Raw genomic sequence first — 16,291 nt, 5'->3', positions numbered from 1 at the left:
TGGTTTTAATGTCTCTTGTGTCTTTTGGTATGAAAAACCTTTAATAAAAATGAGCAGGAGAACTCAGCATTATCTTGCTATTTTTTCTGTAACCTATTACCCCAAACTTTGTTGCTTGACTATGAGGGATTTATCTTTTATAGTTCTGGAATTTGGTTTTCCATCTTAAGAGTTTATGGAATGAAATGATGATGATGATGATAATGATGATGGCAAATTGTATATCTGTTGGAGGCTGTAGAAAGAATGTTTCCTGCTCTTTCTAGATTCTGGATTTATTACTTCCTGCTTCCTTACTGGTGCCCATTTTTTTTTTTTTTTTTTGGTTTTTCAAGACAGGGTTTCTCTTTGTAGCTTTGCGCCTTTCCTGGAACTCGATTTGTAGACCAGGCTGTCCTTGGACTCACAGAGATCTGCCTCCTGAGTGCTGGGATTAAAAGCATGCATCACCATCACCTGGCTCTTTTTTTTTCTTTTCCTTTTCATAAATTCTTTTAACTTTTATTACACTTCGTTAATAAATTACCTCTGTGTGTATGTGTGTGCATGTTTCTAGGTGCACATGTGACATGGCATAGCTGTGGAAATCAGAGGACATTTGGATTTGTGGTTTTTTTTAATCTTTTTTTCTTTGGTCTTTGGGAGACCAAAGAATACAAGAATACATGGAAGCTGATTTGTACTTATGAATACCAGCTTTAGCCTGGCTTCTTTCTAACCAGCTTAATTATCCTGTTTATCTTTTGCCTCTGGACTTTTATCTTTCTCTGTTTCTGTATACCTTTTTTTTAAACTTCTTTCTCCATGGCTTGTTGTATAGCTGGGCGGCTGGCCCCTGGAGTCTTCCTCTCCCCCTCTCTCTTATTTCGCTATCTTCTCCCAGGTTTCTTCTCCTATTTATTCTCTCTGCATGCCAGCAACACGTATCTTTTCTCCTACCTCACTATTGGCCATTCAGGTCTTTATTAGACTAACAAGGTGTTTTAGACAGGCAAAGTAACATAGCTTTACAGAGTCAAACAGTCAAACAAATGCAACATAAAAGAATGCACCACATCTTTGTGTCATTAAAGAAATACCCCACAGCATAAACAAATGTAACACATCTTTAATTAATATCCTACAGCAGACTTTTCTTTGTGTCATTTGGATTCTGAGGATCAAACTCAGGTTTGACATCAAGCTTGGTGGCAAGTGTCTTTGTCTTCAGATCCATCTTTCTTCCCTTTAAAATATTTTATTGATATAAATTCATTGGATACAATTTTCTTTTTTTTAAGTAAATTTATTTTACAACATCATTTAGTTCAACATAATAGCCACAGATTCCCCTGTTCTCCCACTCTCACCCCCCTCCCCCTCCCCCGACCCCACCCCCCATTCCTACCTCCTCCAGATCAAGGTCTCCCCGAGGACCGGGATCGACCTGGTAGTCTCAGTCCAGCCAGGTCCAGTCCCCCCTCCCAGACCGAGCCAAGTGTCCCTGCATAGGTCCCAGGATTCAAACAGCCAACTCATGCAACAAGCCCAGGACCCGGCACCAACACACGGCTGCCTCCCAAACAGATCAAGCCAAATGACTGTCTCACCCGTTCAGGGGGCCTGATCCAGTTGGGGGCCTCTCAGCCTTTGGTTCATAGATCCTGTGCTTCCATTCATTTGGTTATTTGTCCCTGTGCTTTATCCAACCCTGGCTTCAACAATTCTCGTTCATATAAACCCTCTTCTTTCTCACTAATTAGACTCCCAGTGCTCCACCAGGGCCCAGCCGTGGATGTCTGCATCCAGATTCCTCAGACCTTCCTTGGATGGGGTTTATGGCACAACTAACAGGGTGTCTGGCCATCCCATCACTGGAGTAGGTCAGTTCCTGCCGTCTTGCGACCATTGCCAGCAGTCTTTTGTGGGGGTATCTTTGTGGATCTCCGTCGGCCTCCCTAGCTCTCTGATTCCTCCCTTCTCATGTGGTCTTCATTTACCATGGTCTCCTATTTGTTGTTCTCCCTCTCTTTTCTTGATCCAGCTAGGATCTCCCACTCTCTTTCCCTCGACTCGCTCTTCATTGTTCCCACTCATGACCAGGCTGTTCATGTATTTCTCATCCATTTCTCCGTGTCTTTTTTGGGGTCCCGTTTTCCAGGTAGCCTCACTGGTGATGTGAGTAGCAGTCCAGTCATCCTTGTTCCACATCTAGCATCTTCCTATGAGTGAGTACATACCATATTTGTCTTTCTGAGTCTGGGTCACCTCACTCAGGATGATTTTTTCTAGATCGATCCATTTGTCTGCAAACCGTATGATGTCATTGTTTTTCTCTGTTGAGTAGTATTCCATTGTGTATATGTGCCACAATTTATTTATCCATTCTTCAGTTGAAGGGCATCTAGGTTGTTTCCAGGATTTGGCTATTACAAACAATGCTGATATGAACATAGCTGAGCAAGTGCTCTTGTGGTATGATTGAGCATTTCTTGGGTATATGCCCAGAAGTGGTATAGCTGGATCTTGGGGGAGATTGATTCCCAATTTTCTAAGAAAGCACCATATTGCTTTCCAAAGTGGTTGTACAAGCTTGCATTCCCACCAGCAGTGGAGGAGAGTTCCTCTAGTTCCACAACCTCTCCAGCATAAAGTGTCTTCAGTGTTTTTGATCTTAGCCATTCTGACAGGCATGAGGTGGTATCTGAGAGTTGTTTTGATTTGCATTTCCGTGATGATTAGGGATGTTGAGGAATTCCTTAAATGTCATTCAGCCATTTGGGTTTCCTCTGTTGAGAATTCTCTGTTTATTCTAAAGCCCATTTCTCAATTGGACTGTTGGTTGTTTTGATGTCTAATTTCTTGAGTTCCTTATATATTCTGGATATCAGTCCTCTGTCACCTGTGGGGTTGGTGAAGATCTTTTCCCATTCTGTAGGCTGTCGCTTTGCCTTGTTGACCGTATCCTTTGCTTTACAAAAGCTTCTCAGTTTCAGAAGGTCCCATTGATTGATTGTTTGTCTCAGTGTCTGCGCTACTGGTGTTATATTTAGGAAGTGATCTCCTATGCCAATGCGTTCAAGATTACTTCCTACTTTCTCTTCTAGCAGGTTCAGAGTAGCTGGATTTATGTTGAGGTCTTTGATCCACTTGGACTTAAGTTTTGTGCACGGTGACAGATATGGATCTATTTGCAGCCTTCTACACGTTGATATCCAGTTATGCCAGCACCATTTGTTGAAGATGCTTTCTTTTTTCCATTGTACACTTTTGGCTTCTTTGTCAAAAATTATATGTCCATAGGTGTGTGGGTTAATGTCAGGGTCTTCAATTCGATTCCATTGGTCCACATGTCGGTTTTTATGCCAATACCAAGCTGTTTTATTACTGTAGCTCTATAGTAGAGCTTGAAGTTAGGGATTGTGATGCCTCCAGAAGTTGTTTTATTGTACAGGTTTCTTTTAGCTATTCTGGGTTTTTTGTTTTTCCATATGAAGTTGAGTATTATTCTTTCCAGGTCTGTGAAGAATTGTGTTGGTATTTTGATGGGGATTGCATTGAATCTGTAGATTGCTTTTGGTAAGATTGCCATTTTTAATATGTTAACCCTGCCTATCCATGAGCATGGGAGATCTTTCCATTTTCTGACATCTTCTTCAATTTCTTTTTTCAGGGACTTAAAGTTCTTGTCATATAGGTCCTTCACTTGCTTGGTTAGTGTTACCCCAAGGTATTTTATGTCATTTGTGGCTATTGTAAAGGGTGATGTATCTCTAATTGTCTTCTAATCTTCTTTGTCCATTGTATATAGGAAGGCTACTGATTTTTTTTAGTTGATCTTGTATCCTGCTATGTTGCTGAAGGTGTTTATAAGCTTTATCAATTCCTGGGTGGAATCTTTGGGGTCACTCAAGTATACTATCATGTCATCTGCAAATAGGGAAAGCTTGACTTCTTCCTTTCCAATTTGTATCCCCTTAATCTCCTTAGGTTGTCTTATTGCTCTGGCTAGAACTTCAAGTACTATATTGAATAAGTATGGGGAGAGTGGACAGCCTTGCCTCGTTCCTGACTTTAGTGGAATTGCTTTGAGTTTCTCTCCATTTAATTTGATGTTGGCTGTTGGTTTGCTATATATTGCCTTTATTATGTTTAGGTATGTTCCCCGTATTCCTGATCGCTCCAAGACTTTTATCATGAAGGGGTGCTGGATTTTGTCAAATGCCTTTTCTGCATCTAGTGAGATGATCATGTGGTTTTTTTCTTTGAGTTTGTTTATATGGTGTATTACGTTGATGGACTTTCGTATGTTGAACCACCCTTGCATCCCTGGATGAAGCCTACTTGATCATGGTGGATAATTGTTCTGATGTGTCCTTGGAGTCTGTTTGCCAATATTTTATTGAGTATTTTTGCATCAATGTTCATGAGGGAGATCGGTCTGTAGTTCTCTTTCTTTGTTGTATCCTTGTTTGGTTTAGGAATCAGGGTAATTGTAGCCTCATAGAAGGAGTTTGGTAATGTCCCTTCTGTTTCTATTATGTGGAACAATTTAGAGAGTATTGGTATTAACTCTTCTTTGAAGATCTGGTAGAATTCTGCGCTGAAACCATCTGGTCCTGGGCTTTTTTTGGTTGGGAGACTTTTAATGACTGTTTCTATTTCCTAAGGGGTTATTGGGCTATTTAAATAGTTTATCTGGTCTTGATTTAGCTTAGGTATGTGGTACTTATCCAGAAAAATGTCCATTTCTTTTAGGTTTTCCAGTTTTGTGGAGTAGAGGTTTTTGAAATATGACCTGATAATTCTCTTGATTTCCTCAATGTCTGTTGTTATGTCCCCCTTTTCATTTCTGATTTTGTTGATTTGAATACTCTCTCTGTGTCTTTTGGTTAGTTTGGATAAGGGCTTGTCTATCTTGTTGATTTTCTCAAAGAACCAACTCTTTGTTTCATTAATTTTTTGTATTATTCTCTTAGTTTCTAATTTATTAATTTCACCTCTCACTTTGATAATTTCCTGGTGTCTATTCTTCCTGGGAGACTTTGCTTCTTCTTGTTCTAGAGCTTTCAGATGTGCTGTTAAGTCACTAGTGTGAGATTTCTCCAACTTCTTTATGTGGGCATTTAGTGCTATGAATTTTCCTCTTAACACTGCTTTCATAGTGTCCCATAAGTTTGGGTATGTGGTGTCTTCATTTTCATTGATCTCTAGGAAGTCTTTAATTTCTTTCTTTATTTCTTCCTTAACCCATTGGTGATTCAGTTGAGCATTATTCAGTTTCCATGAGATTGTAGGTTTTCTGTAGTTTTTGTTGTTGTTGAGATCTAACTTTAACCCATGGTGGTCTGATAGAACACAGGAGGTTATTCTAATTGTTTTGTATCTGTTGAGATTTGCTTTGTGGCCAAGTATGTGGTCGATTTTAGAGAAAGTTCCATGGGGTGCTGAGAAGAATGTATATTCTTTCTTGTTAGGATGGAATGTTCTGTAGATATCTATTAGGTCCAATTGGGTCATGACATCAGTTAAGTCCTTTATTTCTCTGTTAAGTTTCGATTTGGGAGATCTGTCCAGTGGTGAAAGTGGGGTGTTGAGATCTCCCACTATTAATGTGTGGGGTTGTATATGTGGTTTAAGCTTTAGTAATGTTTCTTTTCCATATGTGGGTGCCCTTGTGTTTGGGGCATAAATGTTCAGAATTGAAACTTCATCTTGCTGTATCTTTCCTGTGATGAGGATGTAATGTCCTTCTTGATCTCTTTTGATTGATTTTAGTTTGAAGTCTATTTTGTTGGATATCAGGATGGCTACCCCTGCTTGTTTCTTAAGACCATTTGATTGGAAAGTCTTTTCCCAGTCTTTTATTCTTGGGTAGTGTCTGTAATTGAATTTGCTTAAAAGCAATGTTTTGCCAGTATATCATATATTTTGATCATATGTACTACCCTTCCCTGTTTCTCCTTTTCTCTCCTGCTACCTTTTCTTCCCTAGTCTCTCTTCTACTTTTATCTGTATCTCTCATACACACCCACACCCACCCATCCAACACATACATATACATAAACATATATGCACATATGCATCATACATATACATATATAAATACATGCATATCCACGTACATACACATATATACACAATGAACTCATATATACACACATGAACTTATATACACATACATACACACATGATCCTTATATATTTAAAATCTGCAAAGGCAGGAAAATGTGATCATTCTTGCCCTTGTTTCTGGGGTCACATCTCCCTCTGAAATCTCTGTATCTGATTTCCAATTGTGGAAACTGAAAAATATCCCTCCACTCTAATGGTGGATATAATTCTGTGTCAGCAGATGCTGCCTTCCAGTCTTTATATTTCATATCAATTAATAAAGCTTAATGTTTTTAGAGGAGACTATTTTGTGCTCCTGTGTAAAAAATATGCTAACTAATCATGTTCATATTCTGTTTAATATGGTATATGTTCATATACAAGTAGACATTAGCCACTAAACAAATGATAACCAAGCTACAATCTGTAGACCTAAGAAAGTAGCTAAAAAGTAGAGGTCTAGGGTGAGTGCATGGATCTCTTTGGTAGTGGGAAATAGAGTGAATTCTATGGGCAGATGGGCAAGTGGGGACAGGAGCAGGGGAGTCAGCTGTGGCAGAGATGAGGTGAAGTGAGAGATGATGGGGAGACATAGCTGGAATTGGGGGCCACTTTGGGATTGTTGAAAACCTACTACAGTGGAAACTTCCTGGAATCTATGGAGGTGAGACTAATGAGGACTGTTGTATTGGAGGATATGTCCATCACTTGTAGTCAAGTGAGGCTTCCAGTAGTAGGTTGCATTCAATCGAGCTTTTGGCCAAGGGGTTCCCATGGAAATCCCACCCCTCCCAACCCAGGCTGTTGATAAAGCATGATTTTTCTCTCTGCAATCTCAAAAAAGGGCCCCATTGCAGAGGCTCTGTAGCTGGAAGTTTCTCAGGTCTAGCCCAGCCCTGTAGTTGGGATGAATCTCTCCCACCCATATCCCACAGCTGCTTGGTCCCAAGTAAACATACAGAGGCTTATATTATTTACACACTGTATGACCTAAGGTTCAGGCTTTTTGCTAGCTAGCTCTTATAACTTAACTCAACCCATTTATATTAATCTATATATATTTTGCCACATGGTCATGGAGTTACTGGTCTTCTGGTATCTTGTTTTTCCTTGGATGGCAGGCCAGAATCTCCCTCACCTCCTCCCTTCTTTGTCTCATCTTCAGTTTGAATGTACCACCTAATCTTATCCTGCCCTTCCATAGGTCAATGCAGCTTCATTTATCAACCAATCAGAGCAACACACATTCACAGCATACAGAAAGGCATCCTTCAGCACTTCCCTTTTCTGTCTAATCAAAAAAGAAGGTTTTAATTTTAATATAGTAAAATTGTATATAACAAAACAGTTATCAAGAAAATTATAGTTACAATATCTCATCTATTTGTACTTGGCAAAATTAAAGAAAATATTTTATCATCTATCCTATATTTGTGAGTCTAAAGTTTTATATATAATTTATCTTTGGTCATAACCAAAAAATTTAGAGCTATCTAGTTTTCAAGTACACCAAATACCTCAGAAGGATATAATATTACCTAAATAAATAGGAAGTACATTGCAAACAACTTCCATAATTTTAGAAATTACAGAGACATTTGGCTGCCTGTTTCCTCTGTAATGTTGGGACATCTATCTTTAGCCTATATGCCTAGACTCTCTGGCATAATTTTCAGTGAACTTCAGGAAATTTTAAGGGCTCTTCCACCCATTCTGGCAAAGTTCATCTGTCACTTCTCCCTGTGTCATGTAGAATGTCTGGCAGTTTCTTTTGCAAAGCAAGAACCTGAAGGATTATCTTGCCTTACAAAGTTCAGTGGTCACCTTACTATGGGTCCTGCATGTCCACTTTATACAACATACTGTCAAGCAGTCCAGGGAAGAGTAGATTCTTACCATAAAGAAAGCAAACTTCAAATGGAGTTTCTTTGATGCCCATCATCTTATCTGAAGTAGATTGGTACTACCTGGAACAGACATATCTCAATGTCCAGGAAATTTGAAGTTCTTAAAACATTTTAAATGCCATATTTGAAGTGTTTGAGGATTATCTATCTATCTATCTATCTATCTATCTATCTATCTATCTATCTATGTATCATCTATGTATCATCTATCTATCTATCTATCATCTATCTATTTATTTATTCTTCTGGTTTTCTTTTGTGCTTTATATATAATACTGTCTTTACAATTGTCTTCTTACATATACTTTCTGTGTCCACTAAACTGAAATCCAAGCAGGTTCTGTGATTTCTGTTATTATTACTGATTTTCACTTACTCTCAAACATTTTTTTCCTTTGGTTGGCAATGATCTCTGATGGTGAGGTTTATTGGTGTCTGTAAAATTGTTACTTGATTTAAGATGTCTGTGCCCCCTTCTGGGAATGGTTTTTTTTCCTATTCACTCTGTCAGCAAGACCATCTTAACCCAGTTCCAATGCTGCTAATGTCTAGATTACTCTAGAATATCCATTTCTGGAATAAACAGTGTTGGTCTACAGCCATGACTTCTTGAAAAAATCTTATTTCTTTCATTCCCTGTCCATTCCCTCCAATTTAGAGCCATCTTGTGTTGCTAGAGTTTTCCTGCCTTGCCCACAGTCAGGACAAATCTCTGTCACCTGCCAGTCCCACAGCCGCTCAGACCCAACCAAGTAAACACAGAGACTTATATTGCTTACAAACTGTATGGCCGTGGCAGGCTTCTTGTTAACTGTTCTTATATCTTAAAGTAACGCATTTCTACAAATCTATACCTCGCCACATGGCTGGTGGCTTATCGGCATCTTCACATGCTGCTGGTCATGGCGGCGGCTGCAGTGTCTCTGGTCATGGCGGCGGCTGCAGCCAGTCCTTCTGCCTTCCTGTCCTTTTATTTCTCCTCTCTGTTAGTCCCGCCTATCCTTCCTGCCTAGCCACAGCCGATCAGGTTTTATTTATTGATCAATCAGAACAACTTGACATACAGACCATCCCCCAGCACAGCCAAGTGCAGACCATCTCAAACACCTGCACTAGGCCCATGGTCCTAATCATCCTCTATATAGACCTGCTGGGTAACGCCACAAAGAACCCAAGAAGGGCTCCCACAGGACATACAGATCATCCCACAGCAATCTTGTTCCTGAAGTTGTAGGGAAGATACGTGTTAGTTTCTGTAGGGTTTACCTTTGCTTTGAGATAAAAGTTCCTCTGATTTCAGTTTAAATTAATGTCCTCAGGATTTCTACAAATCAATCAGGGTCTTCTCTTTGCATCTCTGTTCAATTTTTGGCCCAGAAACTGGAGCACAAATAACTGAGGCACTGTTCATTGTCTTTACTATAAAAATTGCTTTGGAGATGGGAGATAATGAAAATAATTAGTATTAATTCTCTTGCTTTTGGCTTTTCTCTTTTCTTCATTCCATCCTTCCTTTCATTAATTGCACACTTTCTTTACTGTATGTTTCCTAATTTGTTGTTGTAATTTTTTGAACATATCATTTCCCTAGAACTGTCAATCTACAATAGCTCTCCTAATGTTTCTGCACAAGTCACCTGATTTAAATATGTCTTGGATTTTAACCAAAGCATCTATTGAGATCCTAGTAGATTTCTGTTGGAGAGCTGTAAGCCAATATCTTTCAGTGATTTCTTATGCTCTCTGTTATAGTATTTTTGGCTGTTGATTGACAGCAGCCACTCTCACACACACTGCCCAGGCATCTGCCTTTGTATTTGCTGACTGCTTTGCATGGGCTCCTCCAGCCTAGACCAGCTGCTCAGAATTTATAAACTAGGCCTTTTCAGTGAGAACAGAGCTGCATCAGACAAGCAGGGGGAGCAGGATGGAGTCACGGATACAGGTCCTCATGTCCCTGCTGTACTGTGTGTCTGGTAAGAAATTTTAAAGTATTATAACCTTTTTAGAGTCACTTTTTGTATAAAAAATTTACAGTGTGTGTCAGGATGTAATAATATTTATGAAATAATACTCTGACAATATAGCATTACGAGGACATTAAAGGAAAAATTTAATTTGTATTGAATTCTGTAGTTTTTTATTATGCATGATCATTGATATTCCTGATTGCAGGAGCCTGTGCAGATATCATGATGACGCAGTCTCCATCCTCCCTGGCTGTGTCAGCAGGAGAGAAGGTCACCATCAACTGCAAGTCCAGTCATAGTCTCACTTTAGACTCCAATCACTACTTGGCCTGGTACCAGCAGAAACCAGGGCAGGCTCCTAAACTGCTGATCTACTTAGCATCCACTCGGGACACTGGGGTCCCTGATCGCTTCACAGGCAGTGGGTCTGGGACAGATTACACTCTCACCATCAGCAGTGTCCAGGCTGAAGACCCAGCAGATTATTACTGTCAGCAGTATTGCAGTTATCCTCCCACAGTGCTTCAACCTCCAACAAAAACCTCCTCTGAGAGTCTGACCACCTGCCTGCACCACACACAGCCCTGGACCTGCACACTTCCACTTCCCCCTTCTGCTTTAGAGCTAGTGTGGATGAAACATTGATGGAGATATTTTGCAGAGCCCAGCTAAATATAATGGGTTTAATGTCTCTTATGTCTTTTGGTATGAAAATACTTTATATGACAATGCAAATGAGAACTCAGTATTATCTTGCAATTCCTTCTGTAACACATTAGCAAAAACTCTGTTGCTTGACTATGAGGGATTTATCTTTTTATAGTTTTGGAATTTGGTGTCCAACATAAGAGTCTATGCGCTGAAGTGATGATTATGACAAACTGTATTTCTTTTGGAGGAAAGAGTGTTTCCTGCTCTTTCTAGATTCTGGAGTGCTTTCTTACTTCCTCACTGATGCCTATTTCTTCTATTTTTTTTCTTTTCCTTTATTATATTTTATTTAATATATATGTGAGTGTGCATGTTTCTAGGTGTACATGTGACATGGCATATTTCTAGAGCTCAGAGGATACTTGGACTTGATTGTCTCTTCATCATTTGGGTTCTGAGGTTCAAGCTCAGATTTGACATCAGGCTTGGTGTCAAGTACCTTTGCCATCTGATCCATCTTGCTGCTTCTTAAAATCTTTTATTGATGTAAATTTATTCTACACAATTTTCTTGAAAGCTATGTTTTTCTAGTATATCAGGTACTTTTACCGTATGCACTAACCTTTGCCATTTCCCCTTCCCTTTCCTGCTGCCTTTTCTTCCCCAGCTTCTTTTACTTTTATCTCTCTGTCTCTGTCTTTCATACAGACACACCCATACTCACCCATCCCACACTTTCATATACATAAACATATATGAACATCACACATATACATACATAGATACACACATATCCACATGTATACATATATATGTATATGTATATATATATACAGTCATGAACTTTACATACCCAAAATCCATATACTTAGGATTCAAAAAAAGAGAGAAAATGTGATATTTCATGCCCTAATTTCTCAGGCCACATCTCCCTCTAAAGTCTCCATATCTGATTTCAATGGTGAAAACTCCCTTCACACTAATGCTGGATATAATTCTGTATCAGCAGATGCTACCTTCCAGTCTTTACATTTTATATCAATTAATAAAGCTTATGTTTCCAGAAAGGAATATTTTGTGCTTCCATGTAATATCAATGTGGTAACTAATTGTGTCCATATTCTGAATAAGAAACTTATTGAGTACCTATTTTGGAGATATGCCAGGGAACAAATGTGTTACAGAGTACATAAAATTTCTGGAGAGTGCCAGATACCTTAAATCTGAGTGATTCTTGGCAGTGAACCTTGAGTGTAGGTTGCTAAATGTAGAAAAGCCTCAAATAAACCAAAAGATGTGTGTAAACTAACAGATACAAATCATAACACAGAAACACATAATCCTTACAAACAAATAAAAAATGATGTTCCAAAGGACGATAATTCCCATATGGATTCAACTCAAAGATCTGAAATAGGTAAAATGTTGGATGAAGATTTCAAAAACATACTCATAAAAATGGTGAATCACCATAAAAGATACTGTAGTCAGAAGGTTTCATGTATCCAGCCTGGCCCATGGTCATAACAAAGCTCTCCCATCTGCAGTCACTCACTTGCTTATAAAATAGTCATTAAGAGTCTTAATATTAGTTACTAAATGCATGGCCTATGGCAGGATTCTTACTAGCTAGCTCTTATAACTTGATCCATTTCTATTAATCTATATGTCGCCACATGGGCGTGTCTTACTGGTACTTTTACAACTTGTTCCTCCTGGTGGCTGCTATCGTCTCCTTTTTCTCCTTTCTCCTCTCACTGTCTCTTTTGTGTTTTATCACCTGGCTCCATCCTGTCCTGCCATAGGCTAATGTAGCTTTATTTATCAACCAAAGTAACACATACTCACAGCATACAAAAAGACATCTCACAGCACTTCCCCTGTCTGTCTAATCAAAAAGGAAGGTTTTAACTTTAACATAGTAAAATTATATGTAACAAACAGCTATTAAGCAAGAATTACAGTTACAATATCTGGTCTTCATATTTGTCAAAATTAAATGTAATATTCTATCTATCCTATATTTGTGAGTCTAAGGTTTCATATCTAATTTATCTTTTATCATGACTAAGAGAAAACTATAATTATAACTATCTAGTCTTCAACTACTCCAAAGACCCCAGAAGGTTATAATAATACCTGAGAAAACAGGAGATGAACACAAGCAACTTTCAGGAATCTTGCTAGAGTAGACAGAGACAACAGGCAGCCTGGAGAATTAAAGTTTCACAGTGTCGATGGTGCATTCAAATTGGCTATAGGCTTAGAATATCTGATAGACAATTTTTAGAAGCAGGATTTTTGAAAGATCATATTACCCTGTCTTGGTAGAGTTCAGAAGTCACTTTTCCTTGTGTCCTGCTTGTACAGAAAAGACAGTATTCATACTGTCAGCAGTTGTGGCAAGGGCAGTTCTTTGCCCAGTAGGCCATTTTGTGCCACGAATAAGACAAACTTCCAAATGGAAATGTCTCAGAAGTACAACATTCTTTCAAGATCAGATTGGTGCTGCCAGGAGCAATTGTGTCTCACTTCAAGAGAATTCTAAGTTATCAAAACATTTAAATGCCATATTCTGAAGGTCTATGACGTGATTGAAGATTACCTATCCATCTGACATATGTTTCTGTAAATCTGGAGAACCTAACTAATATAACTATAGAAATGACAAGTATAGGTGACTATAAATCTGGAAGTCTTATCTGCCTAAATATCCTAAGGACTGACATTTCACATAAAAAAGGGAAGCAGTCTGTAAGCAAATGTACAGTAAAAGGACAATGATCTCAAAATTGTGATAATACATAAAATAGCTCAAGCAGAGATAGGAATGTATAGTGCAATATTCAATATGACATAATCCTATATATGTATCAATATACAAAATATTCTAAATTGGTAGAACATACATACAGTATGACAAATATAATTTTATATTTGTATCAATATACAAACATTTCAAATAAGAGCAGAAATATATAATTATTCCAACAAATATAGTTCTGTATTTGTATCAATATACAAATTATCTAGATACAAACAAAAATTTATTCAGTCAGAAAGCTAGTAATATATACAGGCAAACATAAGCTTGATAGATAAAACAATCAGTTATACAGCAGAAAAAGTGAGTAAGGGGAAAACACAATTGAAATGCTGGAAACTAAATTATAATGCATTAAATACAACACACAAAACAAAGAACTCACCAAGAGTCTCATTAAAACAGAAGAAAGATATCCTAGATCAAGGTTGCAGTAGAAAAAACAGCATTGACTTATCATTGGTTAAAAAATTATCATTACTATAATGTCAAAGAATTCTAGCACATGATGAAGAGAGCCATACCAAGAATCATCAGATATAGAAGAGCAGAGATAAAAACCAAAGACATAGAGAACATATTGAATGAAATGAGTACATGAGTACAGAAAATTTCATGTAAAGAGAAAAAAATGACAAACACAGAAAGGCATTTAGTTGTCTAATGAACAACACCAGAGAAACACCTCCCCATGTCATGGATTGTGTCTATAAAGTAAAAAATACAAAGGAAAAAAATCCAAGTCAAATGATATAATGGACAAATGCCAACTCAACTCCAAAGACAGACACATCAGAATGACATCTGAACTCTCATTTGAAACTGTAAAGGCTAGAAAAGCACGGGACAGTATATTTCAGGTCTTGATAGTAAGTAATTGTTAAATAAGTTATCCATGTCCAGTATAATTGCATTTTTATTTAAATTTTTTAATATACTTACCATAGTTTCCCCTCCCTCCCCTCCTCTCACTCCTTCTATCTTCCCTACCTCCCATCCACTCCTCAGAGAGTGTAAGGCCTCCCATGAGGAGTCAAAAAAGTCTGGAATATCAAGTTGAGGCAGGGCCAAGCCCTAACCCCTGCATCAAAGCTGAGCAAGATATCCCTCATCAGGGAGTGATCTCCAAAAACCCAGTTCATGTGCTAAGGATAAATTCTGGTCCCACTGCCGGGGGCTCCACAAACAGATCAAGACACACAAGTATCACCCACATTCAGAGGACCTAGTTAGGTCCTGTTCAGGTTCCCTTGAGCTCCCACTAGCTTGGATCAGCTATCTCTGTGTATTTTCTCATCATGGTCTTGATCCCCCTTGCTCATATAATCCCTCCTCCCTCTCTTAGACTGGACTCCAGGAGCTCAGCCCAGTGCTTAGCTATGGATCTCTGCATCTTCTTCCATAAGTTACTGGATGAAGTTTCTATGATGACAATTAGGTAGGGTAGCCATCAATGAGATTACATGGGAAGGCCAGTTCAGGCACCCACTCCACTACTGCTTGGGGTCTTAGGTGGAGTCATCTTTGTGGATACTTGGGAATTTCTCTAGCACCATTTTCCCCCCAACCCATGACTCACTCTGTCAAGATATCTCTTTCCTTGCTCTCCCTTTCTGTCCCTGCCCCAACTCAACAACCCTGTTCCCTCAAGTTCTCATCTGCCATCTCTTCCACTTACCCATGCCCTCCCCACCATGCATGCTCCCAGTTTACCCAAGAGATCTTATCTCTTTTTCCCTCCCAGGGAGATTTATGCCTGTCCCTCTTAGGGTACTCTTTGTTACCTAGCTCTCTGGGTTTGCAGATTGTAGCCTGGATATCCTTTGCTCTCATATCCACTTATGAGTGAGTACATACTGTGTTCATCTTTCCGGGTGTGGGTTATCTCACTCAGGATGGTTTTGTGTAGTTATGATAGCCAAAACCTGGAAACAACTCTATGAATGGATAAAGAAAATGTGGTGCATTTACACAATGGAGTATTACTCAGTGGTTTTAAAAAAGCAAAATTGTATTATAAATTGAGGGAAAAATAAGGATATTGCAAGACAATAACAAAATAATGTATTTCATGACCATGAAGACAGCACTGTGGAAGATACTATAAAATACTATGCACATAGGAGAAAGTGTTTCAATCATGAGAGCACAGACAAATGTTTGTGTCATGAGAGGGATGGATGAACAAGAGCTATTAGGAAAGGAGTCCAGTGTGTCCACCAATATAAGCCAGAAAACTCCAATATAGTTGAGGAGGAGAAATGGAAAACAAACAATCTAATAAATCAAGTAACCACAACAATATTATAAGAATTAATAAAACATTTCTTAATAGCCATATGTGACCATAATTTAGCAATAAAGATACAGATATTGTTGAACTAGGTTAAAAACTATATCCAACTGTCTGTTTTCTCCAGGAAACACACCTAACTGGTAATGACACACAGGTACTGCCACATGATGGACATAAATCTACCATGAGAATGGGGGCTCAGGCACAGCTCTGCTGTTATCTGGTACAGCAGAATCCAAACAAAGATTAATCAAATACATAAAGAAAGCAATACAGGGAATGAGTCACAGAACATATGCAACAATTCCGAATGCATGCACACCAACCTTTGGGGATCAAATTTTATAAAACAAACCAGGATGCAATGGATATAGAAGGTCAGATATGTCTTGAGACAATAGCAGAGGGTATTAACCAGTGCACCACTCTTTGGACTCAAACTGAAAACAACCAAGGAAAGTTTAACATTAATCTGCATAAGAAAGAATGGACGAATCCGACATCTAAAATATATCTTATCTATCTTGTATATATGTATATAGTATCCATG

At 38.5% G+C, this 16,291-nt stretch overlaps 1 gene segment (V, D, J or C); it reads left to right on the top strand.

Annotated features, from left to right (window-relative positions):
- The first annotated feature begins 9,898 nt into the window (after positions 1 to 9,898).
- LOC114689121 lies at positions 9,899 to 10,615 on the top strand. The segment is given in 2 exon segments: positions 9,899 to 9,976; positions 10,176 to 10,615. Coding segments are annotated over 2 exon segments (489 nt in total).
- Positions 10,616 to 16,291: the final 5,676 nt, after the last annotated feature.

The sequence above is a fragment of the Peromyscus leucopus genome, chromosome 3, assembly GCF_004664715.2.
Source record: "Peromyscus leucopus breed LL Stock chromosome 3, UCI_PerLeu_2.1, whole genome shotgun sequence".
Classification (NCBI taxonomy): domain Eukaryota; kingdom Metazoa; phylum Chordata; class Mammalia; order Rodentia; family Cricetidae; genus Peromyscus; species Peromyscus leucopus.
Note: the sequence above shows the minus strand (reverse complement) of the source record. Positions and strands in the feature narration are given on the sequence as shown.